General features: G+C 44.4%; 1 protein-coding gene across 50 annotated transcripts in view; it reads left to right on the top strand.

Annotated features, from left to right (window-relative positions):
• The window catches only part of MAP4 (microtubule associated protein 4), a 1,793,677-nt gene that overhangs the window by 420,970 nt on the left and 1,346,464 nt on the right, over nt 1-26,243 (top strand). For 40 of the 50 annotated variants that reach the window (XM_085628692.1, XM_085628691.1, XM_085628680.1 and 37 more), the window contains one exon: nt 13,558-13,626. The exons of the other annotated variants lie outside the window; for them this stretch is intronic. In XM_085628692.1, the coding sequence (XP_085484818.1) occupies nt 13,558-13,626 (69 nt within the window). The remainder of the gene's footprint in view (nt 1-13,557; nt 13,627-26,243) is intronic. 50 annotated transcript variants of the gene reach the window in all.

Below are 26,243 nucleotides of genomic sequence, written 5' to 3'. Positions count from 1 at the left end.
AACCAAGATACCTACTCCGTGGAAGCCGGTGCATAGGTGTAAATAGGCATCAGAAACTGCAGTCAAACTCAATGGAGGACTTCAGGAAGATGCTGCTGCTTTAGAAGCTGAAAGTGTCCAGCGAAACCGAAAGGTGGATTCAAGATGAGAAGTACCTGCAAGCAGAGGGAAGAGAGTCTGTGCCACTCAGTGACCAGGAGGCACTGAAGATGTATGCCCACCGGTGTCTGGTGTTGCAGGAGAGCTGACGGTGACCTTGGTGCTGCCTCTATGTGGACCAGGCAATGCTGTGGAAGACCAGGAGCCGTTCACAAGCAGTCCCACGTTAGATGTTGAGAGGTCGGTGTCCGCCCGGAGCACCAACAAGCCTTACCAACTGCAATCAAAGTGGAAAGCGAAAAAGGTGAATTGTCTGGACCAGCAAGGTCCAAGGGACTCGCCAGCAGCAGGGTGAGAGTAGGCCCCGTGTATCATGGAAGCCCACTGAAGCAAAAGAAGACCCTCCAGAAGACCCACAGGCCGGAGGCACTGGAGTCTCAAAAGGACCTCTATCAGCTCACCAAAGATGCAGGCTCACGATACATGAGATGCGGTGAGGACGAAGATCTTGGCCACAGGAAATGCTTGAGGGTGGGGCTACTTGGAGCCCGAAGATCTTTGAGGAAGAGAACCAACAAACCTTTCCATCGGCAAGTTGACGCGGTGCACAGCGGTTTGGTTCCTGGGGTTCCGGTAAGGGATACTGGCCTCACACTCGGTGAAAAGACAGTGCAGGCCTCGAGGGACTTGTTTAACCACTTCCTGTGTTGCTGAGCCTTTCGGAGTCCATAGGAGCCCAGGAGTAGACGACCGGTCAGCTTGGTTGTGGTGCCTGCAGATGCAGGGAAGTGACTCCTTCACTTCCAGGGCGATTCCTTCGGGTGTCTTGGATGACCACAGGCCTTGGAAGAATCCTGTATGGAGCACAGACATTGCAGCGGATGAGTAGGACGACGAGACCAGGAGCAGCAGGAGTCTTCCCAGTTGCAGTCTCCGTGCCCAGGGCAGTCCAGAGTGCCCAGACGGTCGAAGATGAAGTGGTGTCTGATCAGAATCTAATCCCACGACGAATCTAGGGACCCACCCAGAGGTAAGCCCTTAAGTACCCTAAGGAGAGGGTTGGGACTATTCAGAGATGCTTCCCAGAGGAGGGGCTGTACAGTAGGGAGGATACTCCCATGTCCTTTGTCTAGTTTCACGCCAGAGCGGAAGACAACCGGTCCCTGAACTGGTTTGAACCGGAGTATGCAAGGAGGGCACCAAGTGTGCCCTTCAAGCAGTCTGTGACGCTGGCAAGCGCCCCCACCCTGCCCCAATACACTAAACCCTTTCTGGGAGGTGGTCACTCCTACCTGTGACAGGATATCTACTGTTCTGCTTTCCTGTGCTCGAGCTTGGCTCAGCAGTAGTAGGGCAGAAACATGTCTCTGGTCAGCAGCAGCCCTAGCTTGCTGTCTGTTTCTGGAAGACTGGTACCGGGAGCACTGAGGGCCTCCCAGAGGAGCTTTACAGTGCATGGAATCATACCTCCCACACTGTTTACTGTGTGGGGGTATGATTCCAACATGTTTGATACCAAACATGACCGGGTTAGTTAGTCAGTTTTGTGATGGTCATCGCGTAAGGATGGCCCCTCTATATATTGTAATGGCTGATTGTAGGAAGGTAGGATCCTTCTACATGGTTACCCCCACTTTTTGCCCGGTTGCTTTGCTATTTTCGGACTAGTCAACTAGCATCCTGATAATCAGGACCCCAGTGTCTGTACTTTCTCCCCTAAATTGGTTATGGTAAGTACTTGGGTACCCAGGGCATAGGTACACCAGGGGTCTCCCATGGGCTGAAGAATGTATTATGCCACCCATGGGAGACCACTCAAAATGTAACTAGAGGCCTTCCATTGCAGCCTCTATAAGCTGGTGCTAGCACCACTTATGAAATATATTGTTTTCCCTATAGCTAAGGTTACTGCACTTAAAACCTTTGTCACCCCTAAAGCAGTCCTTTCAATCCTAAAGGCAGAGTGCTCGGTTCTAAGTGTAAGGGTGCACCTGCATGAGCAGGACACCCCTACAACCTTAGTAGTCCATTCTCCTGGGTTGTAAGTGCATCAGCCATTACGATACATGTCGTAATCTGGAGGAGGAGTATTTAAGTCCTTTTCTACTGGCCTGCTGAAGAACTCATGGGATCCTGAAGGTAAGATGCATCTTGCATTGCTGGAGGTTTGACCTATCGGCGTTGCATATAATAATGCAACACCGGTAGCTCAAACTTTCTGTAATGCGAGTCCAATTTCATTGCAGATGCTTCACCTCGCATTTCCCATAACTAAAGACATTTATTTAAAATTGTGGTCAGAAGGAACACCAAGAATGCTAAGTATACAAGGTAAAAAAAAACACTTTGACAAACCTCAAAAGCCACAGTGTCACATGCACATAAAGCATTAGATACACCAAAAGAAAAGGCATCCAAGCGCACATCTATGGTGCCCTCGACCAGGCCTTTGAGCGAAAATCTAGAGTCTGAAAAAGTGAAGGCTGCGACTCGGAAAAGAGAAAAACAGTTGAAGGGGCTCTAGACATTTCCCATCCTGTAAAGAAAAACTCACGGATAAGGATATGCTGAAAGGTGGCACCTCGACTTCTGAGGCTGATTAAATGCCGAAAGGCAAGGCAGGGCAAGCATTTGAGAAGGAAATAGTCTGAGGGGAACCTAAAACCCCCAATATCATCAAGGTTGAGGGGAGGAAGAGGGCAATGGAGGCTGAAATAGAAAACTTGGTGAAGGAAAATAATCTGTTTGAGACGTGTGGCTGTAGATGTGCATGCTTAGCAGGAGTCTGCCATCTAGTGTTGGGCTCATATGATTGCAATTTGTTTTTGTTAAAGTTTTTCGAGTCACAAGGCTGTGTGGTGATGCTGCGCTTGGGCATCAACTCTATTGTTAGATTGTTGGTTTCTTTCCGTCGACTGGTTCGGATGTACTCTCGCGCTCCGATTCGACATTCTTACAGGCTCCCTTCATTTCGGCAGTAGATCCCTTCACTCAACGGTATGGTCTCGATCACATAGTCACTCCTTGTGTTCCGAGAGCAAAAGAACAATTTTGCTGGTCTCGTCCTTTGACTCGCCTCGACGGCCTATGAGCCACGTCCGACTGGGCCCTTATCAAATCAAACGGCTCTAACCGAAAAATGAGCTGCTGATGGAATGCACTCTGTTCCGCTTTTGCCCGAAATGCCATTCGAAATACCTTCACACCGACCAACATTCAGTCTGTAACTTATGCCTCTCGCCCCACCATCGGGAAGGTACCTGTGAGGCCTGCAGGTCATTTCGGTCTGCTAAAACCCTTTGAGAGCAACATGCGTGGCACCCAGAAATGCAGCTCTGACACACAAATTAGACACCTGACCTCTTCGGCCAGCCGGATGAGGAGGTAGAAGCTGCCTTGGTACCCCAGGAGGCATCAATCTACATCAATGAATCTGGATCAGAGTTGGAGGCTGAACAAAATTTGGCCACCCTGGAGTCTTCCAAAAAGCGTTGGACCAGGAGTACACCTGTCCCTGATCCTAAGCCCTATAAAACAGCCCCAACCGATAAAACTGCTCATGGGCTGCCGCTGTACAAAAGCCATCGTGCGTACCGACACCTTGTGAGCTTCAGCCTACCTGTTCCCAAGATTGCAGAGAGCAGAGTCCAGGAAGTGGTAGTTTTTCCCCTCTCATACCCAGTGACTACCAGTTTTCCCTCCAAATTTCTCCTTTTCTCTGTGCTAAGACCTGTATGTTAAGCAGTGCACCCCCAGCCACCATTTTGCGTTAGCAAGTCAGTTAAACCAGCCCCCCTCCCCCCCGCAACAGGGATATTCTACATCAGAGGGTGCTCTGAGACAGCAGTAATCTGCTGTGTGCTGTTTAAACTGTATTTAATAGGGACTGTGCACTTAGTTTTTTGTCCAGGAGAGGGAGTAAAGTTTAATTCAAACAGTATTGTTAGAGGACAAGTTTGTTATGCCCTTACCTGCAGAAGTCCAAAGTGTGGATTGAGCATGTTTGTCTCCTAGGAGATTTCTAAATAGAGCAGCAGCTTCCAACTCCCTGGCCAGCAAACTTTGTCTGAGGTAGCTGGGACCTTATATAGTCTGCTATTGTTTGGTACATGTGTACACTGATTGGTGGTTGTATCAGGTTTTTCTATTGGATTAGGGTTGGTGCCCTCATTGGTTGTGTATTTGAGGGTTCTGATTAATTTCAGGGTCTGTGATTCAATCAATGTAGGGTTGGGACTAGGGCTAGGATTTCTATTGGGAGTAGGGACTAGTGCTTCCTGTGTTATTGGTTGTTGGGACTAGGGTGGGATTAGGACTAGTGTTAGGCCTTTAATTGGAAGTAGCGATTAGGGCTTCTGGTGAGATCGGTTGCTGGACTAGGTGTGGGACTAAGAGCAGGGTTAGGCTTTCTATTGGAAGTAGGGACTAGGGCTTCCTGTGCCATTGGTTGCTTGGACTCTGGTTGGGACTACTGGTAAGGCTAGGGCCTCAATTGGACGTAGAGATCAGGGTTTTTTAAACTGATTGGTTGCTTGGACTAGGGCTAAGATTGGCTGTAAGGTCCTGGTCTCCTACTGGTTCCAGATTTTAGGAGTAATGTTGTGATTGGATAGTGTTAGGGCTAGGGTACCCATTGGCTGAAGGGGTCACCTGATTACTAGGGCAATAAAAGACCAGGGTTAGGGCGTCTCAGCCTGGGCGTCGAGGCTAAGGGTGGAGAGGACAAGGGCAGTTGCCTGTTTGAAACTGGTCGGGACCAGGGCCAGAAATGCTGCCCATGTTCCCATTCAGTAATACCCACCCACAATTTGTTTACTATATATATGTACCTATCGTTGTGTATTGCTTTGTATAAACATGTAGAATAATTATGTAAAAAAAAAAAATCCTCATTGGGCTACATGTACTTGCTTCCATTGTGCATATATGTACCTCCATGTACTTGGATCTGTGTGTCTGTTACTTTTCTCCTGAAAAAGCATATCCAACACTACCCTATTTCTCATCCTTTACCTCTATCAATATCTTTCATCTACATATACTTACCTCCTTTATGCATCTATATACATTCACTGTACTTATGGATCTATATATTTATCACTTTCTTCGAATTTGGCATTTCCAATACACTACCCTATTTCTCAGCTTGTACTTCTCTCAATATATCTTCTAGCCAACTTTCTGACTCATCTCAAACTACGTTCTACTACCCTTTCCAATGCACTACCCAATCTCTCACCCTAGAGATCTATCAATATATCCTCTACATCCACATTCTCATTTATCCCAAACCCCGTACCACTACTATGATCCCCAAAATAACCCTTTCTAGACTCTCTCCTACTCTACCCCTCCATACATCATCTGACACCTCTTTTACTATAACGATCCCCCAAAACCAAACCTCTCTAAACTCTTCCCTCTGACTCTTCCCCCTCTAAAAAACCCTTTTACTTGTACAAAAGCCTCCTCCTACTGCTATGACATAAAAAAAGAAATCAAAGGGAAAAAAAGAAATAAAATCCTTCGCTCTTCTATCCCTCCACTGTCCTTTTCAATCAAAATAACAGACTAACATGTTCACTTCTCAAATTCCATATTCCACTATACTATCTCACCACTAATCCTTTATGGGTTCAAGAGTAGCGTGCTACCCGCCAATAGTGTTTCAACGCCCCATCAGGGTTACAAGTGCTATATAAATGCAAACCTTTTTTCCCTTTTCTACCCCTCTCCAACCCTTCTCAATCCAAATAACTGACTAACATAGCCACCACTCAAATTACTTTCATGTTTCACCATAGTAATTCAACACTAATCCTTACGGGTTCCAGAGTAGCGTGCTACTCGCCAAAAAAGAGCTTCAAAACCCCATCAGGGGTAGCAAGCACAATATAAACACAAACCTCTTTCCCTCTTCTATCCCGCCACCTACCCTTCTCTATCCAAATAACATATCCACTACTCAAATTACTTCATATTTCTCTATACTCATTTTCAATCATTAATCATTTATAGGTTCCGGAGTAGTGTGCTACTCGCCAGCAAAGCGCTTCAACACCCACCAGGTGTAACAGGTGCTATATGATTACAAACCTTTCTTCACCTTCTATCCCTCTGCTATCCTTCTCACTCCAAATAACCGACTAATATCCACCACTCAAATTACTTTCATATTTCACCATACTAATTCACCACTAATCCTTTATGGGTTTCCCGAGTAGCTTGCTTCAACACCCCATCAGGGTTAACAAGCGCTATATAAATACAAACCTTTTTTCCTCTTCTATCCTTCTGCTATCCTTCCGAATCCAAATAACTGACTAACCTATCCACCACTTAAAAATGTATTTGCATGCTTCACTATACTAATTCAACACTAATCCTCTATGGGTCCTGAAGTAGCGTGCTACTCGCCGAAAAAAGTGCTTCGACGCCTTGTCGTGGGTTGTAAGCGCTATACAAATGCAATTACAATACAATACATAGTGGCCTTGTGTCATTACGCGATGACCATCTCTAAACTGGCTTTAACAAACTGTCATGTTTGGTATCAAACATGTTGGAATCATAACCTCACACCATAAACGGTGTGGGAGGTATGATTCCATGCCCTGTAAAGGTCCTTCAGGAGGCCCTCAGTGCTCCCGATACCAGTCTTCTAGACCCAGACAGCGCAACATGGCTGCTGCCGACCAGGGACATGTTTCTGCCCTCCTGCTGCTGAAACATGCTCGAGCAGGGGAAGGCAGAACAATAGATATCCTGTCGCAGGTTAGGTCCCTCTTTAATTCACCCATTGTTATGCATTTTTTCGAAGGGACTCACCCACATGTTCCCACAACAACCTTTTGTGATTCCCTAGTGGGAGCTTAATTATGTTCTCACTTTGCAAATGTGCATGCTAGTCGGATCTATGCACAGTTGCCCCTTGCGCATCCAATCTATCAAGGTGTTCCTTGTCATAATCACATCTACTAGATGAGTGAGAAAACTCGAGGTATTGTGTGTTCAACAACCATGCACTTTGTCGAGAGAACTAGCGTGTACGGAATGAACAAAGGTGGCGCCTCTGTCAAAGCTGGTTACACTTTTCCACACAGGGCAATCCATTACTCTGCTGGCCTTCTAAGTTCCCCCACCCCACCCTAGCCTGAGGTGCAGGAACCGCTTCACTGACTTGGCCCTAAGAGTTTTTGCATCAGTCGAACCAAAGAATACCAGCAAGATGGCCAGCTTTTTGTTGCCTTTTCTAGGGTTAAAAGGGGTAAGGTGGTGCAGTAGAGGACCATCTCAGATGGGTTGTGCTTTTCATAAAGAGCTGCTACGGGCTAGCTTGCAAGTAGCCCCCAGAAGGGTTAGATGCTCCCTCCACCAGAGCAAAGACTGCTATTATGGCGCTGGTGCATGTTGTACCAGTCATGAACATTTGCCAGGCCACTACGTGGGTGTCCCCTCCACACGTTCACAAAGCACTACTGCCAGGACAACCAGGTCTGGCCAATCGGTATTCAACCTGATTTGTCTGGGATTTCCTGGTCCGAGTCAATCCACAGACCCACCAACTAAGGAAGTACTGCTTTGATATCTATTCACATGGTGAGAAATCTGCAATTAGAAGTCTCTATCAGGAGTACAAGTTACTTACCTTTGGTAACGATTTTCTCAGTAGAACCTATATCCAACTGCAGATTCCTCACCCACCCTGTTCCCCGATCTGTGGAATGTACTCCTACAATACATTAATAAGATTCCAGATGTGAAAACATCTGCAAACTGCACATCTGATCTCATTGCCTCTGAGTCAGACTGTATGGACTGAGATCAGAAAGAAACTGCCATCAACGCACAAAATTGACAGTCTTTTAGTGACCCTGAAGTGGAGTGGCATGATGGCTCCTGTTGACATGTGAAAGAATTGCTATTAAAGTTTCCAGATCCAGTCTGGGGCCTGCCGGAAATTCACAAGTTAGAGTCTCTACCAGAAAAGGCGTTTCTGAAGGCAAGTGAGTTATTTTTTAGGTCTCGCCTCAGACAGTGCATTTGCTGGTGGTTGCAGGAGATTTTGTTTACTTAAAGGGGGGCTCATAGTCCGCCCATTGCTTAACATTGGTTGGCTTCATCCCTCTTATGTCTGTGCTGTTGTTTGGTTAGTGTGCTCTAGTTTTATTATCTGTGTGTTTATCCCTCCTGTGATGCATGGCCAAAGTATGTGCCTTTGTTCCCACTGAGTGCCCTTCCACTTGTTGTGGTTTGGGAGCTGCCCTATTTTTTTTAGTTCTTGCCTAGGCAGCGCTTGCTCTGTCTCTTCGAAACCTGCTGTATTCAGGTATAGACTTGAAGCGCTGCCCACTTTCCTCCTATCTTTTTAATTGGCTCCTGTCACTTTCCTTTGTAAACTGTGGCTTTTCATTGGTCAATAGGCTTAGTAGTCCCTCTTTAGTACCGACTTCTCTCATCTTGTAACCTCCCATGAGGACATCCCCTGTTACAAGTACTGTTACCCGATAGGTTTCAATAACAGCCTCTGAGCACTAGTTGGTTAATTGGTTCTCTCACGCTCTCTTGCAACACTTTCTTTTTGGTTTTTCATAGCACGGCACACCTCAGCTGATCTATATTGACGGCAATGCCTTAGGTTTGTTGTTTGCGGCGCAGAAGGCGGGCGTATAATTCTTTTATTCCTAAAGCGCCTCATTCCAAGCTTTAATTTTATTAGCGGCCGTGCCCCTTTTTTTGAGACGCTGCTCGTCTAAAGAAAGGTGTGCGGCCGCTAATAAAATGAAATCAAGGATTGGGGCTCTTTTACAACACAAAAAAAAAGCATTTGTCAACGTGACATTCTTTTTTTTTTTTTTGGGTCTAAAATTGCCCCATACCTCGCTTTCACTTCAATGGCGGCTTGTCTAAAGAAAGGGGCGCGGCCGGCATTAAAATGAATGAGCAGCATGGGGCTCTTATACAAACAAGCATTTGCAATACAATAGGTCTCACATTTGCGAGAGTTTAAGCTATTGGCATGGTAAATGACTGCCTTTTATGTATCTATTTTAAAAGCCAACACATAAATAAAAGGCATTTTCATTTGCAATGTCAATAGCTCAAAGTCTCGCAAATGCGAGACCTATTGCATACGCTTGTTTTCTTTTGGAGGTGTTTGCAGGCTGTCCATTTTATCCCACTCATCTCCTGCTTCAAACCCGCTTCACTATGACAGAGAAAGTTTATTTTCAAACTGCGTGTGTTCATTATATTTTTTAGAATTTTGTTGTATGACAGACGTGCCTCTGTGTTGCCTTTGCACCCCCTTCCTCTCTTTCCTTCGTGCATGTTACCTTTAACCCCCACCCTTCGTCCTTGTGGGCTTTGATCCTTATCTCCCTATCTGTCTTTGTTACTGCTCAAACGCTACACACATTTGAGAACGTTTATTTTAATAGTGCATGGGTCACTTAAATATTTTAGACTTTTTCATTTTAGTTGTAGTGCAGACATCATATTCCTGTTATGCCCTTTCTTCCTCTGTCCTTCTCTATTGCCTTTACATTCGCTCTCTGTTCCACCCTCTGTCCCTGTGGCTTTTTACACACTCCGTCCCTGTGGCTTTTGACATTCCTCCCTTCTGCCCCCCTGTCTTTGTGGCTTTTGACATCTGTCCCAGTGGCTTCTGACCACCTCCCTCTCACCCTCCATGTGACTTTTGACCCCTCCCCCTTCCTTCCACCCTCTGTCCCTGTGGCTTTTAACCCTGGTTTCATTACCATACTATACAATGACAGGCCATACCATACCATGCAGCGACCGGCCATACCATGCCGTGACCGGCCATACTACACTGTACTGTATACTGCACCGCAGCCGCACATTTGTACAACATGACATGGTTGGTGAACTGGGGGAGTGAGTTCACGAATAGTGAAATGTCGGGTGACAAACATGCCTCAACCAATCGGATTCTGAGTTCTGTTAAAATGGTGGTATGAGAAGAGGCGTACAAACTACACCTCTAAAATTGCGATACTTATTTTTAGAATTTTCTTTTGAAAGAAAAAGCTGTGCGATTTTGTCAAGTTTGTCACTTGGTCTACAATTTTTTGCTTTTGTTGAGAGCAAAAATTCCTACGAGAGATTGAATGTACAATAAACAATTTGTTCCCTACCCTATAACTCCCTCCTATTCCCTTTAGCACAGTAATAAATCTACATGAAATAATAATGCATTGATCTTGAGTGACTGTATAATTCTTTGCTAACGTTTGTGCAGATTCATCAAATGGGGCCAAAGCTAATTAATTAATATCTAAAAAGTTCCCTTTCAGTGCAATTTGCAACAAAACTGTAACTGGACTAATCCTAAATTCTTTGTGGCTGGGGAGGGGGTGTGCTTGTGGGCATAATTGAACATAGATCAGAACAACAAGGTGGTCTACCCATTTCCATGCCTGTTGCTACACATACACATCTATAAGTCTGTCGTTGCTCTTGATTACGCTAAATTACACCCTTGTCGTCTTCATAGAATTTAGCGCCAATGGTCATTTATTTACCTTCTAAAAGTGATGGAGGGGAAGAAACACTTCATAACAATACGTTAAAATTACATACCTGAAAGGACCTCAGACTCCAACTTTGGGGTTGTCAATTTATTATAAAGCCAAGAATAATATGTATACACATCTCAAAATTAACATATATAGATATAGAAAAATCAATACAGAGCCAATTCTACGAATATAAGTGATTCGGCATTTAAAGGAAGATAATAGTAAATTCCAAAATCAGAATACAACTCTAAATGGATGCAGATTCTAAATCGTAGTAGTATAATACTTTATTCGATATAAAATATCATAAAAGTACAAGCATGATTGGTTCATCAATAAAAACCCGTCATTATACAACATGTGACAATATAAAAATAAGAATTTAAAAAGGGAATATGTACAAATAAAAAACCATAAAAAACACTTCCTATTGAAGCAGAACAAATACAGCATATATCTCTAAAGGCCTAGCTCTTGTTAGGCCTTAGCAATTTAGTACGCGTCGACCAGGCGCACCCCAGAAATTTGGCTACCCCACAGACCATGGCAAGGGAAGAGGCATCTGTTAGAATAGTACGTAGCGCCACCCTATAATCCACAAAACCCAGATTTCTGCAGATTGGGCTAAACCATATCCTCCTTGCCGCCCTATAGACCGGGCACGCAAAGAGGAAATGGGAGATGGATTCGTTGGGGGCGTAACACCCAGGGCAGTTGGCGGATGTTACGCTCTGATTTTTTCCAACCTACTACCAAAACGTTGAGCGGGAGGGTACCTAACCTGAGCCTAATATAGAGCATTCTATCTCGTGGGAATTGTATAAAGTCGAGATACTGCTCAGTTTTAGCATCAAGCTTGTGCTCCAGAAACTGATCAGTAAGGATCCCTCGGTTGGGGTTTCGAGCTTCCTCTCCCTTCACCCAATCCCAATAAGCTTTATTAATAATTTGCTTTGCAGGTGGAATCTGGCTGGACCATGCTTCCCCATAACCAATTTCTGTGACCAACTGCTTTAGTTTACAAATCCATTTTATCTTATTACCTGTGTCTAAATTAATGATCTCATTCAAAGCAGCGGCATAGCTGGCCAATTCCGGGATGTGTCTCAAACGAACCCAGAAGAGCAACGGGCGCAGTCTTGCTATATCCTTAATAGAGCGCTTACCCAGGTCCTTACGAAGTGGTATCAGGGGTGTGGAAGATGGAAGAGAAACCAGTCCTCTATGGAAATGGTTCTCGGATTTCTCCAGGTCACTGATATTTTCGAACCCCCATAATTCCGACCCGTATAGTGCTGAGGGTAAAGCTTTCTCATCGTAGACCACGAGGGCCGGGACTACTGGTCTACTGAAGGGAAGCCGCTGCTCTCTTAAAATTGCCCCTGCCACCTTCTTATGGTTAAGGAGCATTTTAGCTAGATGACTGTTCCATTTCATCGAATTGTTAATCCGGATGCCCAAATAATCAAAGGATTCTACAGTATCTAGTGGCATGCCATTGAGTGTGATGCCATTCCTGAAACGTTTAGATGGGGATAGTGTCTAAATCTCTTTTCATTAAAACAAACCTGTCCCTACGCTGTACTAGAGGGAGATGCTATCTCATACCCTTCCATCAATTCCCAAAGGTGTCAGCACGTGTTGACTTCCTAAGAAGTACTCACTTCAAATGGGTTAAAATGCTTAAGGCTAGGAGCTAGTTCTAAGATGCTCCCATCTCTCTGAAAGCTAGCAGAAGACTAGGGTCTCTGTCCCTGCGGATCATACAATATAGAATTCGCTTGTTACGGAGTCATCCTAGTAAAACTTTCCATTGCAACTTTTTCTATGTGGCGAATGCATGATCTCTTAATTAATTTTCTTTGTTCACCAAGTCGACCTAGGCGCCCAGGCCAGCCAGACACGAAATGCGTCCTCCCTTCTCGCTTCCAACCCTCTTCAAAGCATCCCTTGCATCTTTTCCAATCTGAAAATAACGAGTTGGCATTCCGACACCTGCAGTAGTATGAGAACACTGCTATTTCTCAAACATGCATTTAATTATTTATTTCTTGAGAAGCCAAGGAGGTGCCAAAACATCTACAGTCTTGGGCCTATGAATTCGGGCAACTTAAATCAAACACAGTTACATTATGTGGCTATAAGACTGTCCTGCGCCTTATATATGCAGTCATTACGAAACATACATAATCATACTATAACATTGCCCTATAATGAATGTTTAAATGCTTCTGCTGAATACATGTTAATGATCATAAAACACTGCAAACGGTAAGAATACAAGTGAGTGAATTTTAACCATGTATGCACCCATACAATATAGAGTGCTGAAAGCATTCTATCACTCTCACAATGTGTTAATGGTTTATTTAAAGGAAAGTAGCACAGGTAAACGGTAATGTCAAACAATCATGACTCTGTAAATAAGTAAATGAATCCTCTTGCAAAATAAAATTTCACAAACATTAAACATCAAATACGTAACTAACACACTAATGTTTTCTAGGAGAAAAAGCCAAATCTATGGACTTTGTCAGTTTATGTTTATAAGTTTTTAAAATATATCCTTGTGATTGCACCTGCCTTAATGCTCTATGAACTGCTGGCTACAGTAAGGCTATATCGACATTCCCAAATTTGAGAACTTCATAAGATGCCACTGTGGTCTTGCGGTGTAGCCTTCGTGTTAAATAGCAACACCTCCTAACTGCTTACATAATTGCTATGGCGGGTATCATAAGCCAAATTCTTGTTTTCGGTCATTGTCGAGAAGTTTACTATGTTAGATTTTAAAATTTAAATTGATTTTGATGAGGTGGAAGTAGATGCTCCACGTCGCCCTTTTATTTTGGAAATATTGCTGTTGCAGCCATCTAAATTACCTTTGCTTAATGTTAGTTATGGATTATTGCAGGTGCTGCAGCTTCTCAACCAGCAGTGCTAGAGAACGGTGACAGGGGAATTGAAGAGAACTTCATGACTGGTATGTAGTTACTAGAGTGATATCTTATGAGTGCCACTCCTGTAGATATAGGCTGTTTAAACATTGTTGTAACTACTCGGTAATTCCTAAACTTTCTCCTTCCCAACATGCTAGGAATACCAGCGCTACAAGCAGGGACAGAAAAACTTTCTCTAAAAGATGCTGTCACTTAAAAGTTTTTTATGAGGACCTAGTACAAGCCCACCCTTCAGCTCAAAACCTTGCCTCTTTTTTGGCATTTTGAGTTCATCTTGATGGCTGAATACGTTGGTGTAATGATTTTTGCCACTAAGTTTATTGTCTGTTCTGTGTGGGTACAGAGTTGAGGTGGCAAATGTGAGACTTCTGTTGACTAATTAGCAGGGTATTGCCTATCAGATTCTGTGAAAGGTTTCTAGGAGAGATTTCTAACTGCAGATTGCTTACCTCAGAATATTCCCCAGGTGTGAGACTAGATACGGAAAATCTTGAGCAGTACATCTGTGTGCCGAAGTCGTGCCTGCAACTGGTCATCCTTGAAGCACAAGTCCTCATTGGGTAAGTCTAAGAAGTCGTCATTGAAGAATCGTTCAACTTCACTACACCTGTTCAGTTTCCTGGACAAGACTCCGTCCTTGTAGGCCCTGTTCCCTTACTCCTCCTGCGGAGCCAAAACTGAACCCTAATCCATACATTTCTAAATTTCTGGGATTTGGAGCGACTCCTGCCCAGCTTAGTCAGCTCTGAGGTTATGTCCGTATCTTTGGGTAATTGACTCCCTCTGGCGCGCCTCCTGGCCCCATGAATCCTAGAGTTCCTAACTCGACTTATGTGCCCTCCTTTCGAACCCCTTCACTCATGCCCCTACATTCTTTCTTGGAAAGATGCCTTCCTAGTTGCCTTGCGATTTCATTATTGTTCTTAAAATTGCCTCTGAATGATTTCCAGTTGAGACATTGTTGTTTTGTTAAACATTCCTAGTTGCCTTAAGCATCTCTCAGGATAGTGAGCATGCTTGAAGCTCTTACCTTAGAGTAACCTTTTGTGCAAGTGCCCAATGACAGTTGTCCTCAGGCCCAACCTTAAGTTTCAGCCTAAGGTGGTATCCCTCTTCCACCAATTTTGTTTTTACAAAATATTTGATTTTATAACGCGTTTAACCATGTAAAGAATGTACAGTCACATTCATTTTATTCCCCTTTCAACTTAATCAGATAATTTAGCTCCTGGTGTTCTTCCTACACTCAAACTCTGTGGCAGCGAGGGCCCGCCACACACTAGATGTCAAAAGGGCCCGCATGTATTACATTGATAGAGCAAAGCTTTTTCGCAAGACACAAATACTTTGTCTCCTGCTCTAAACCATATGTCGGCCACGGTCTCTCCAAAGCGGGCATGACTTGCCATCTGACTAAGTGCATTCAAACTTCTTACACCAACTCCTAGCCCTCCTCTACCTGCAAAAGGTCTTCAATGGCTTTCTTTGGCAATATTCCCATAGCTGATATTTGTAAAGCCGCTATTTGATCCACTCCACACACATTGACTAAACACTACAGTGTGAATGTCTTAGCACGGCAACTAGCACAAGTTGGCCAGGCTGTCTTACGTACCCTCTTTTTTAAAAAATAACTTTATTTATTAGTTTCAAACAGGCAGTCGTACAGGCAAACAGACCCACCACCATCTATGTGCTGCCTACCGACCCTCGTACTTGTGTAGTGGCGTAGCCCACTTTTACGTAGCCGAAGCCATTTCCTTAGGATCGTGTCCGAAAGAAGAGAATGTCCAACACTAGGCCCGGCACGTGGTGTCTAGTTGAAAGGGCTGTATGTAAGTCCATTCCCTGGTCAGACCCCCCTATTTTCCCCCTCCCTCCCTATCCCAACTCCCCCCCCCCTCCCGCGCCCCCCCCCTTCCCTCCCCGGTACCAGTGTGCAGCTGTGCCGTGTGAGCGTGTCAATCAGGTGTCTCTTGAGCTGTATTCGCGGACTGAGGGGCGTCAGTAAGTCTGAGCAAGCAGAGGTATTTGGGGCATTACGTACCCTCTTTTAAGCCTATGCTACATCCTCCAGCTAGCCACTGCTTACAGGAGAGCTCCTTTTTCAGTCTATGTAGAGCATGTGTATCTGCAGCTACCCATGCTACGAACAGAATATTACTTACCCTGTAAACACCTGTTCGTGGTATGTAGTGTTGTAGATTCATATGGGCCCACCCTCGTACCCCGAAGCTTTGGGTTGTTGCAGATGCCTTTTATTGATCTCTTTTGCATGGTCATTTTCTTTATTTTTCCTTTTTTTTTTCTTCTTATAAGCTACATTTTTATCCTCACCTGCCGTGCGGAAAACATATACAACACTGCAGCCGATGCCCATGCACATTACGAGTCATAGGTGGAGTCACTATACCTCGTGGCTTGAAAGACTTTGAAAACAAATTAAGTTGTACATGTCCGATCCCAGCACTAGATGGCAGGAGTATGTAGAACATGTGAGTCTACAACACTACTTGCCACAAACAGATGCTTAACACTCACCTGGACATCCGTGCTAAGCATATGCAGTGTTCCACTCATACATGGTACTAAAATGAGAAGAGCTTGTTGAGAATGGGTTGGTTTGTGGATGTCGAAGACCGAGCTATTGTGTGGAAGATTCTGCCATGTTTCACTTTAAAAGCGCTCACGTTTAGAAGTTCCTAAAATTTTGTTTTTCTGCCTGCATTGCAGTGATTCCCCAAAGATTAAGTAGGGAGAGAAAATAAATAAAAGTAGGTAAACAATATTGAAAGTATCCTTATCTGATTTGAGTCCTTCATTTTGTTGTGTATCCTTTTTTCGTTCTGTTTGCCAAATTCCAGTACAGCACGATTACATTTAAAATACATTCAGTTTGTGGGATTATTTAGGTGGAACATTAGGGAGTATTTTAATTTTCACTTTTATTTTGCCATTTAAGACATTTCATAGTCTAGATTTATTTGTGACATTCCTACAGCTGCATAACTATTTTGGCATGGATGGGTGTTGGTAATAGGTTCAGATGGCTGAGTGGTGCCTAAAGACCTCTTTGCTCATACTCGTGAGGCCCTCTGTCTTAAATCAATTCAGAAGAATATTTTTATCCATGGTATATGTTGTGACTGTAAGAAACTGGCTCTATTTATACTGCACCAAAGTGAGGTGCAGTGTGTACAGAGTCCAAGAGTCTCCAGAGGTTTGGCAGAGGTTAAAGTTAGATAAAACCTTACTCTCTAAAGTGGTAGCTTGGTCAAGCAGTAAGGCAGTATCAGAGGAAAGCATTTGATGTACACACTCAAGTCAGCAAATGGTCTCACACACTCAAGAAATGAACTCTAGGCCAATTGTTGTATATAAAAAAATATACTGTTTTATTTCTAGAATCAAGCAAGCCTGGTACAGGTAAGCATATAAATACTTTGCAGTAGTAATTGTCTTGTTTGAACACAGTTCAGAATTGCAGTATAACTGGTATTGATTACAGATTTAAGAAAGCAGATTGCCACACATTGCAGGTATAGTACATTCAATTGAATGGGCTTTTTAAGAAAAATGCAGTTAATTACTTTTCAGATTACTTTTCTAACCACAGGACTGGATCCTAGATTCAGCCCAGGGACATTTCCTGAAAACAGGCGAGTAAATGAGTTTTGGTTAAAGGTATGATTTTTAAGGAATATTATTGTGTTTCAAAAGTTGACACAAACTTTTTCACATAGAATCACCAATGTTATCCTTTTGGAGGAAATTCACTTAGAAGGTAAGTTACTTTTGCGTTACTTTTGTAATCCAGTGCTGGACTCCTAGATTCAGCACTGGGACATCTACTTAAAACAGGTAAGTAATTAAGTTTTTGCAGTTTGTACGATTTTTAAAGAATATTCTTGTATTTCAAAAGTTGACACTTAGAAACTTTTTCACAAAGAACCCCCAATATTATCCTATGGAAGGAAATTCAATTCACAGATAAGTTACTTTTTAGTTACTTTTCTTAGTGCTGGACATCTAGGTTCAGCACTGGGACCTTTCCTGCAAACAGTTGAGAAAATTCGGTTAGGTTATTTGTGCGATTTTTAAGGAATATTCTTAGTTTTCAAAAGTCGACAGAAAAAGTGTCCGTGTTATCCTATGAGGAAAAATTAGTTATCGGTTTCAAGGTAAGTAATCGGTCTTTTGAGTTAGGGTTCTGGGGTTAGACTCAAGGGTCTCCCAGGGTCAGTGATGCACTGTTGTTTCACCCCCAGTGGCACTAGGGCGGCCGGGTGCAGAGTGTTGAGGCCCAATGTTATCTTATGGAGGATAGGGGGGCTCCGGTTGGTGGCTGCTGGCAAGCAGGCCACAGGGTTGTGGGAGCAAAGCTCCTAGGGTTAAGTTCAGGGCAAGTTGGGGACCAAGTTAGCACCAAAGGGGCACCCTCAGCGGCGCTAGGGCAGCCGGGTGCAGGGTGCTGTTTTGAGGTCGGGTGCCCTGTTGATTGCAATAGAGATTTTCGGTTTTGGTTTTCAGCTGCAGGCTCGGTCCAGGAAGACTTTCGGGAGGAACCAACAGCTGGGCAGTTAAGTTGGAGGGCTCGGGGTGTAGGTGCATCTCGGGTTCTTTTCTCCAGGGCGCAGAGCGGCTGGATGCAGGGGTGTCTTTTTAAGGTCGGATTTCACCTTACCGGGCGACTCGCGGTTGGGGGGGGGGGGGGGGGGGAGTCTCTGTGCAGAGGCTGCAGGCGACATCGGGGAGTCCTGGAGGGGTCAACCCACGGTGGACTCAGACTCTGGAGCGCTAGGGGATCTAGCTGGAACCAGTGGGCCATTCTAACTCGGGCTGTGGGCTACGGGTGCAGTGGTAGTTCCAGACGTCGGGTTTCTTTGTTCTCAGCAGGCTCAGAGTCTGTTTTCGGAGTTTCTTTTGAACAGGGCTGCTGTTCACAGGAGATCCGGTCTTTGTTGAAGGATGTCAGTCCTCCCAGGGGTTCTGGAGGTCGCTAGCTGCAGGACAAGATGAATTTTGGTGCAGGATCTCTGGAAACTGCAGACGGGCCGGTAGAGCTGGGGCCAAGTCAGTTGCTCTCTGCAGTCTCCTCTGCGTCTTCTTTCGTCCTTTTTCTCCTTGGGTTGCGGGAATCTGAGGAAGGGAGGTTCAGGGTGCCCCTAAATACTACATTTAGGGGCGTTACCGGTAGGTAAAGGGCAGGGACCAATAGGTCCCTTCCCTGGGGTGGTTACACCCCTATTTTGCCACTCTTCAGTGGGAAGGAGGCAGGAGCCTGTCCCTGGTTGGCTGGGTCCCCCCCATCCTCAAGATGGCGGGGACTCGAGGTTGTGCTTCACCTCGCCTGCCCCCACCTTAGGGGTGGAGTTGACAGAGGTGGGCACACCTCTCTTCCTCACTTATTTTTCCCACCGGTTCTCCCGCCCAAAGTGGGGGGGGTAGAACCAGTGGGGACCAGTTGCTGAAAGCAGCAAATGGTCTGGAGAGGCTCACAAAGGCGGCATGCCTTTGAAGCTTCTCCTTCGTTAACCCTGCCCATCCTGGAGGAGGAGGCTTGGCACCTCGTCCCAGGATGTACATTGTTTCAGGCCCCAGAGAGCAGTAGGCTCTCGACCCAGGGGTCCAGAAACATGTCTGGTGGTGGCAGCCTACGCAGCCACTCAGTCAGGTCACTGGTAGTTGGTCGTTTTTCAGGTGGCTTCTCTAAGATGCCCACTGTGGTGCATTCTACATTAAATCCCACACTGGCATCAGTGTGGGTTTAATGTGCTGAGAAGTTTGATACCAACCTTCCCAATCTTCACTGTAGCCATAATGGTGCTGTGGAGTTCGTAATGCCAACCTCCCAGCACCATATACTCTTAACGGCAGCACTGCACTTACAGGGCCCAGGAATGGACCTGGGTACTGTAGGGGTACAGGGCTCATGCACCTGCACCCTCACTACTAGCATAGGGCACCCAGCCAGAGGGGTGACTGATGCATGCCAGGGCAGTGGTTTGTGGGCATGGCACACAGGAAAGTGTGCCATGTCGACTCTGTTTGGTTCTGCACCTAGACACCCAGCCTGCAAGGGGTGTGTGTGTGTCTCTGTGTGTGTGTCTCTGTGTGTGTGTCTCTGTGTGTGTGTCTCTGTGTGTGTGTCTGTGTGTGTGTCTCTGTGTGTGTGTGTCTCTGTGTGTGTGTCTCTGTGTGTGTGTCTCTGTGTGTGTGTCTCTGTGTGTCTGTGTCTCTGTGTGTCTGTGTCTCTGTGTGTCTGTGTCTCTGTGTGTGTGTCTCTGTGTGTGTGTGTGTCTGTGTGTCTCTGTGTGTGTGGGTACAGGGCCTCTAAGGGTGGCACAATAAGTGCTGCAGTCCTTAGGGTCCTTCTCTGGTCACAGTGCCCTGGGTACCTATGGTACCATTTACCAGGGGCTGACATGTAGCCAGAGAAGCCAATTGGGTATTGTTTTGGGGAAAGAACAAAGGCCCTGGGGTCCTGATTGGTAGGGCCCCAGAGCACATCATGTCAAAGAGCATCAGTAGTCTGGCAACAAAAAAAAAAGGGAGTGGGGGTTCACTGCAACATAAACCCACTTTCTCACAGTGACACATTGTCCAAAGATGACGCTTTTAATGGCGTAGACCTAACATCTCAGTGTTAATCTGCTTTTCAGCTAAGCTTGTCTCGGGGGATCTTGATACGGCAAATGATGAGCATTGGTATAGATAATGCACATTCAAATCTTGCGATTGGTTGGAGCACGGTTTCACTCCAGTCTTAATTACTAACTAGTTTCTAATGCAGATTTATGTTAGCTATAAGCTGTTTCTTCTCAAACAGGAAGAACCAATTCTGTTTCAGTACCGTTACTGAGCTTACACAAGTGCTGTCTGTCAGTTTATACATTCTGTGTTCGAGGGGACCCGAGACCACCTCCATTCGTGGGGTTGTCGAGATTGTTTTCTCCATTTATTTGTTGAAGCTCATATGGTGTGCTCCAGCTTGCAAATTAGAGACCTGACTAAAACTTTAAAACAACGTGCTGAAGTGAAAAAAGACAAAACAAACCAGCGTTTATTTCTGTATGTACTGCATGGTACTGCATGTAATACAAATAATTGAATGTTTGACGATTCAGTTTACTTCTGACGTGGAAATAATCATTTGTCCACTGCAATGCAAGCACTCCATGGGAGGCAGAATAATACACTAAACAACTAAAACCATGAGGCGAGAGAATGTCTCCGCCTAGGGGAGCATTGATTGCATTATATGTATACTTTAAAGAATTTGTAACAGCATATCTTGTGGAAAGCTGTGCTGTCAAGCCAGACGTACAAAGGAGTTTTGCTTCTATATAATTTTGCTACCCTGTCATATTGTTCACTGCTTAACTGGTTGGGATTTCATGTGGGTGAGCCATCAACATTTCACCTATATCGGTAGCCACTATTATTCCACTTTATATACACATATTAACATAATTGGCAACTAATTAGAATGCATGTCACAAACTGAAAAATGCACACACCTCCCATACAAAAAGCGAATTAATTTGTACTTGGACTACAAAGCCCACAATGCTTCTTTATATTGACCCTGCAATGTTGGTAACGAAGAATGTCTTCCCTCAAAAAGTTAATGTGTAAATATTAATGTCCACAAATGGATGATAAAACAGTATTACAGGGCGACACTAATCAAGTTCTATTAAATGAGGTCTGTAACACAAAGCTTAAAGACTAAATTCATGCTCGCACTACTACAAACAAAAAATCTAAATACATTGTATTAGACATTGTTTTTTCATTTCTGATCATTCATTGATTCCTGAGGTTAATACAAATATAAAGTCACTAAGATGTTGGTGGCATAGCTATTTACACTGCTTATGTATGTAGTATTTGTATAGCGTGAATCTAACCAAAAAAGCATTGGAATGCTGTACAGTTGAAAGCCCACAGTCAACAAGTGGTAGAAGTAGCAGGTTATTGGATTGTTACTGCATTGTGATGTTCTGTTCAGTTCTAAAGTCACATTCTGGACGAAACGGTTTCACTTTCTTTAGCGGACTAGGCCAATTTTGTATTTTAGCAATGTTTCTTCAAGGTGATCTTGGTGTCCAGGGTGAAACAAACTAACCTGCAATTCGGTGAAAGTTGGGATTCAGAATTGTCAAGGTGCATGTCATTAATCCAGGTTTGTGCATGTATTGCTTTTTCTTATTTCCAAATAACAGAAATGCTGTCTTTTTGGGTTTGAACCTTATGTAGGCACTTGACATCCAGGTCTGGATAAGGTGCAAGCAGTATTTTTGGTGTTGATGTCTGGAACAGAGAAGACTTTTAGGTAGAGTTGTGTATCGTCTGCATAGTGGTGGATCTTACTGCTTAATGCTATTAGCTGTGAGTAGAGGTTAAAGGTGGCAGAAGACAGTATGGAGTCCTGGAGGCCTCCACAGGTGATATGGATCTTTATGGGACTTGGAGGTGCCCACGTGAACAAACTGGTGTTGATTGGAAATGTAGGAGGTGAACCAGTGAACGACATTGCCAGGAAATACCATTTGAGAGTCTAATAGGTGAGTTAATGTTTGATGGTTGACTGTGCTGAAGGTAGCTTAGAGGTCTAGCAGTATTTGGAGGCAAGAGTTATTTTAAACTCTGGTAAGAAGGGAGTAGTCTATGATGTGCAAGGTTGGGCGTCTCTGTGCTGCAGTGTGTTCTGAAGCCAGATTAGTAGTCGTGCACAATATGGTTAGCATTATTGTGATCTTGGAGTTGAGAGTGGAATGCTTTTCAATAACCTTGCAGATGAAGGGTGGGTGAGAGTTGGGTCAGTAGTTGGCAAGTTAATTGTGTAATGTGGGTTTCTTCAGGTGTGAGAGGATCTGGCCTATCTTAAGGGCTTCTGGGAAGATGCTTTGAGCGAGGAAGCATTAACAGTGGTACGTAGTGGTGAGCGGGTGAGAGAGCTTTGATGAATTGCTAGTACGAGATATCCTCTTCATGGGAAGTAGCTTGTTGAGTATATCAGCAAGATATGTGAGAGACAGGACTTTGAAGGATGATCATTGTGGTGTTCTGCAAGAAGGGGTTTACATAAGAGGAGAAGCAGGCTTGGTGTTGTCTGTGTATTGTCTGGTGTTTATTTTTACACAGAAGAATTGGTTGATGACATCGTGCTTGTCAGTGGGGTGTGGAATAGGCGGGTGAGGTAGGGGCCTGATGAATGCTTGATTGTCTTGAAAAGCGTTCTGCCTATGTTGGCTCTCTCAAAGGACGGGGATGAACCCTAGTAATGGAAGTGTGGGTAGGGATCCTTAATCAAATATTATACACCGCAACACCCTCACATGCCATGAATTAACACTTAGAATTTAATGTAACATGGAAACGTCAGTCAGCATGTTGATACAAATTACTTCTAAACACATATGTAGTTTCAGAAATGTAGGCACAATTACCATACTTTAACCCATTCTTTGAAAGTTATGTTTAACAGAAACATTTAACATTAAGAATACAAACCATGACTGTTATCACAAGCCCCCCACACTGCTTCACCAGCAGTTCAGGCTCGATGTAGTGGCACATACTGTGTACTATTGGATTGGTCAACGACACATGTGGTGGATCTGATCATAAAGCGGCATGCGTGGGGGGAGTGGGAGTTTGGGGTGGTAGGGAACTTTGCTGGGGGCATTGATTGGGAAGTCGAACCTCGAGGAGATTCAGAACTGATAGATTGAGTTGCAAAGCAATAAAGGACAAGGGTTAGAGATCAACCCGGGACTTTAATGAACACTATTTTCCTTGCTCACTAGCGGGATTGATGATCGATTGCTGCTGGACGTCCTGAGGTTACTATGTTTAACTACTTTACGATGACTTGTGCAATCCCAATAATAATTTTTGGGAGATGTTTAAGTATGACACCTGAAAAATCAATTAAATCTGTTTATAAGACAAATCGTACAAAATCACAAGAATGTACATGCATACGCACATATAAAAGTGTTTATATGTAAGTTTCTTAAAATGGCGTATAGTTTACTTCACAGAACCTGATGTTCATAGTGCTAAAGAGCACTATCCAGATAGTGGTGTTCTCTATAGAGGTGTTATCTTGTCTGTGGGCTATCTCAATTTTGTGTCAATGATAGTCTGTGTGCTCATATGCCTTCGACACATAAATCCTGTAACACTAACTATCTCATCTGTTTGAGCATACCTTAACAGGATTGGGTTGTGCTTACCCATTGTCAATGAGGCTGTCAGAAGACATGATGAACTTAAAGCATCTGTTCCTTCCTTGGTCTTTTGAGACTTTAACCTTGTCCTTCCCTGGCTGATGCACAAGACTTCATGTGATCTAAGGTTGCTTTAATGGAAGTTTTTTTTCTTGGTGGCTATTAAGTTGGCCATGAGCATTTAGGAAGTTGTAACCTCTTTGCTCTTCAGAAACACCAATAGTATTTCAAAGGCTAAAAGCAGCTTAAAATACTGGTCTCATCTTTGGTCCAAAGGTATTGACCAACTTGCAAAATACGTTAATTCTGCAATGTATTTCTTTGATACATTTCCTTCTTGGCTCATGAGACATTCTTCAATCTGGATACAGGGGTGTGGAATTTAGTAAAATATCTACTTGTCCATGGGACAGGTAGCTTCATAAATCTACATGTCCTGTACAAAATCCACTTGTCCCTTTGGTGCCTTGATGTGCACCGTCAAATAATGGCAGCACTCATTATAGAAGAGCTCGGATAATAGCCTCTCTGGTTATGTCAGGCTCGTAGTATAGGAGGATTTGAAAACTAGTGATTTCCGTATTTTGCCTCTTTTCAGCAGACCTACACATTTATCCTTTCATTCACCCACTGATATCTAACATTTCACCTTTACATTAGCTTCCATTCATTCTTTAATCAGCCTTTCACCATTCTGCTTGTCAATCCATCCATCCGCCCATCCATATCCAAATCTACCCATCCATCCCCAAACAGAGCCATCCATCCGTCCATCTTTTCGCTCACCCATTCTTCCTCTCATCCATCAATTTACCCTTTCACTCATCCATCTTTTCGTTTACTGATCCATCCACCCTGCAACCCATCTATCTTTTCACCCTTTCCTTCATCAACACATCCATCGTCCATCCAACATCCCTGTCACTCATCCAGCCTTTCACTCGCATCCATCCACTCACTCATCCTTACACGTTACTTATGGGCTTTTGTCTGCCGAGCTCCAGACAGAAGAGGCTCATCAAGAGCTCCAACCCGCTGTAGCTGCTAAAGTGAGTGGTTCACAACACCCCTGGCCAAACCTTTCCTTCCAGCTCCAAATCTATCATTCACACTCATCCATCCCTCCTTCCACTCATCCATCCATCCACTTTCACCCCCTCCATCCACCCTTTCACTCATATCCATCCACTCTTTCACTCATCCCTCCATCCAGCCATCCTTATGCTCTTCCATCTTTTCCTCCTCCATCCCACTCAAATCCATCCACCCTTTCACTCATCCCACCATTCTTCTTTTTGCTCTTCCGTCTTTCACCCCATCATCCTCCTTTTCACTCAAATCCATCCACCCTTTTACTCATCCCTCCATTCATCCATCCATCCTTTTGCTCTTCCATCTTTCACTCAAATCCATCCACCCTTTCACTCATATCCATCCATCCACCGTTTGGCTCATCCATCCATCCACCGTTTGACTCATCCATCCATTCATCCATCCATCCATCCATCCACCCACCCATCCACCCACCCACCCATCAATCTTCACATCCTTTCACCCACCCATCAATCTTCACATCCTTTCACCGACCCATCAATCTTCACATCCTTCCACCCACCCATCAATCAATCAATCTTCAAATCCACCCAGCCATCCATCCTTCCATCCATCCATCCATCCACTTTCACCCCATTCATTCACCCTTTCACTCACTCTCTCTCATCCATTAATCCACCCTTTTATTCAACCATCCATCCTTTCAGTCACTCTCATCCATTAATCCACCCTTTCATTCAACCATCCATCCTTTCACTCTCTCATCCATTGATCCACCCATTCAACCATCCATCCTTTCACTCATCCATCCATCCTTTCACTCATCCATCCACTTTCACCCCATCCATTCACCCTTTCACTCATCCATCCACACACATCTATCCACTTTCACCACATCCATCCATTCACCCTTGCACTCATCCATCCATCCTGTCGCTCTTCCATCCATCCTGTCGCTCTTCCATCCATCCTGTCGCTCTTCCATCCATCCTGTCGCTCTTCCATCCATCCTGTCGCTCTTCCATCCATCCTTCCGCTCTTCCATCCATCCTTTCGCTCTTCCATCCATCCTTTCGCTCTTCCATCCATCCTTTCGCTCTTCCATCCATCCATCCTTATATCCATCCATGTATATATCAATCAACCCTTTCAAGTAAATTATGAACCTTTGTCTGGAACTGTAGAAAGAAGATGCCCATCAAGAACTCCACAGCTGCTGTTAGCTACAGTGGCGTGTTCAGATGCCCCTGGTACATGCACAAAGTGAGAGGAGAGGCCCAGTGCAAGGAGAGAAATTAGGGTGCGCCTGAGGATGGCATGAATTCCCCATGGGTAAACTAATGAGC

The sequence above is a fragment of the Triturus cristatus genome, chromosome 10 (assembly GCF_964204655.1).
Source record: "Triturus cristatus chromosome 10, aTriCri1.1, whole genome shotgun sequence".
NCBI classification, from domain to species: Eukaryota; Metazoa; Chordata; class Amphibia; order Caudata; family Salamandridae; genus Triturus; species Triturus cristatus.
This window is presented reverse-complemented; position numbering and strand designations above follow the sequence as displayed.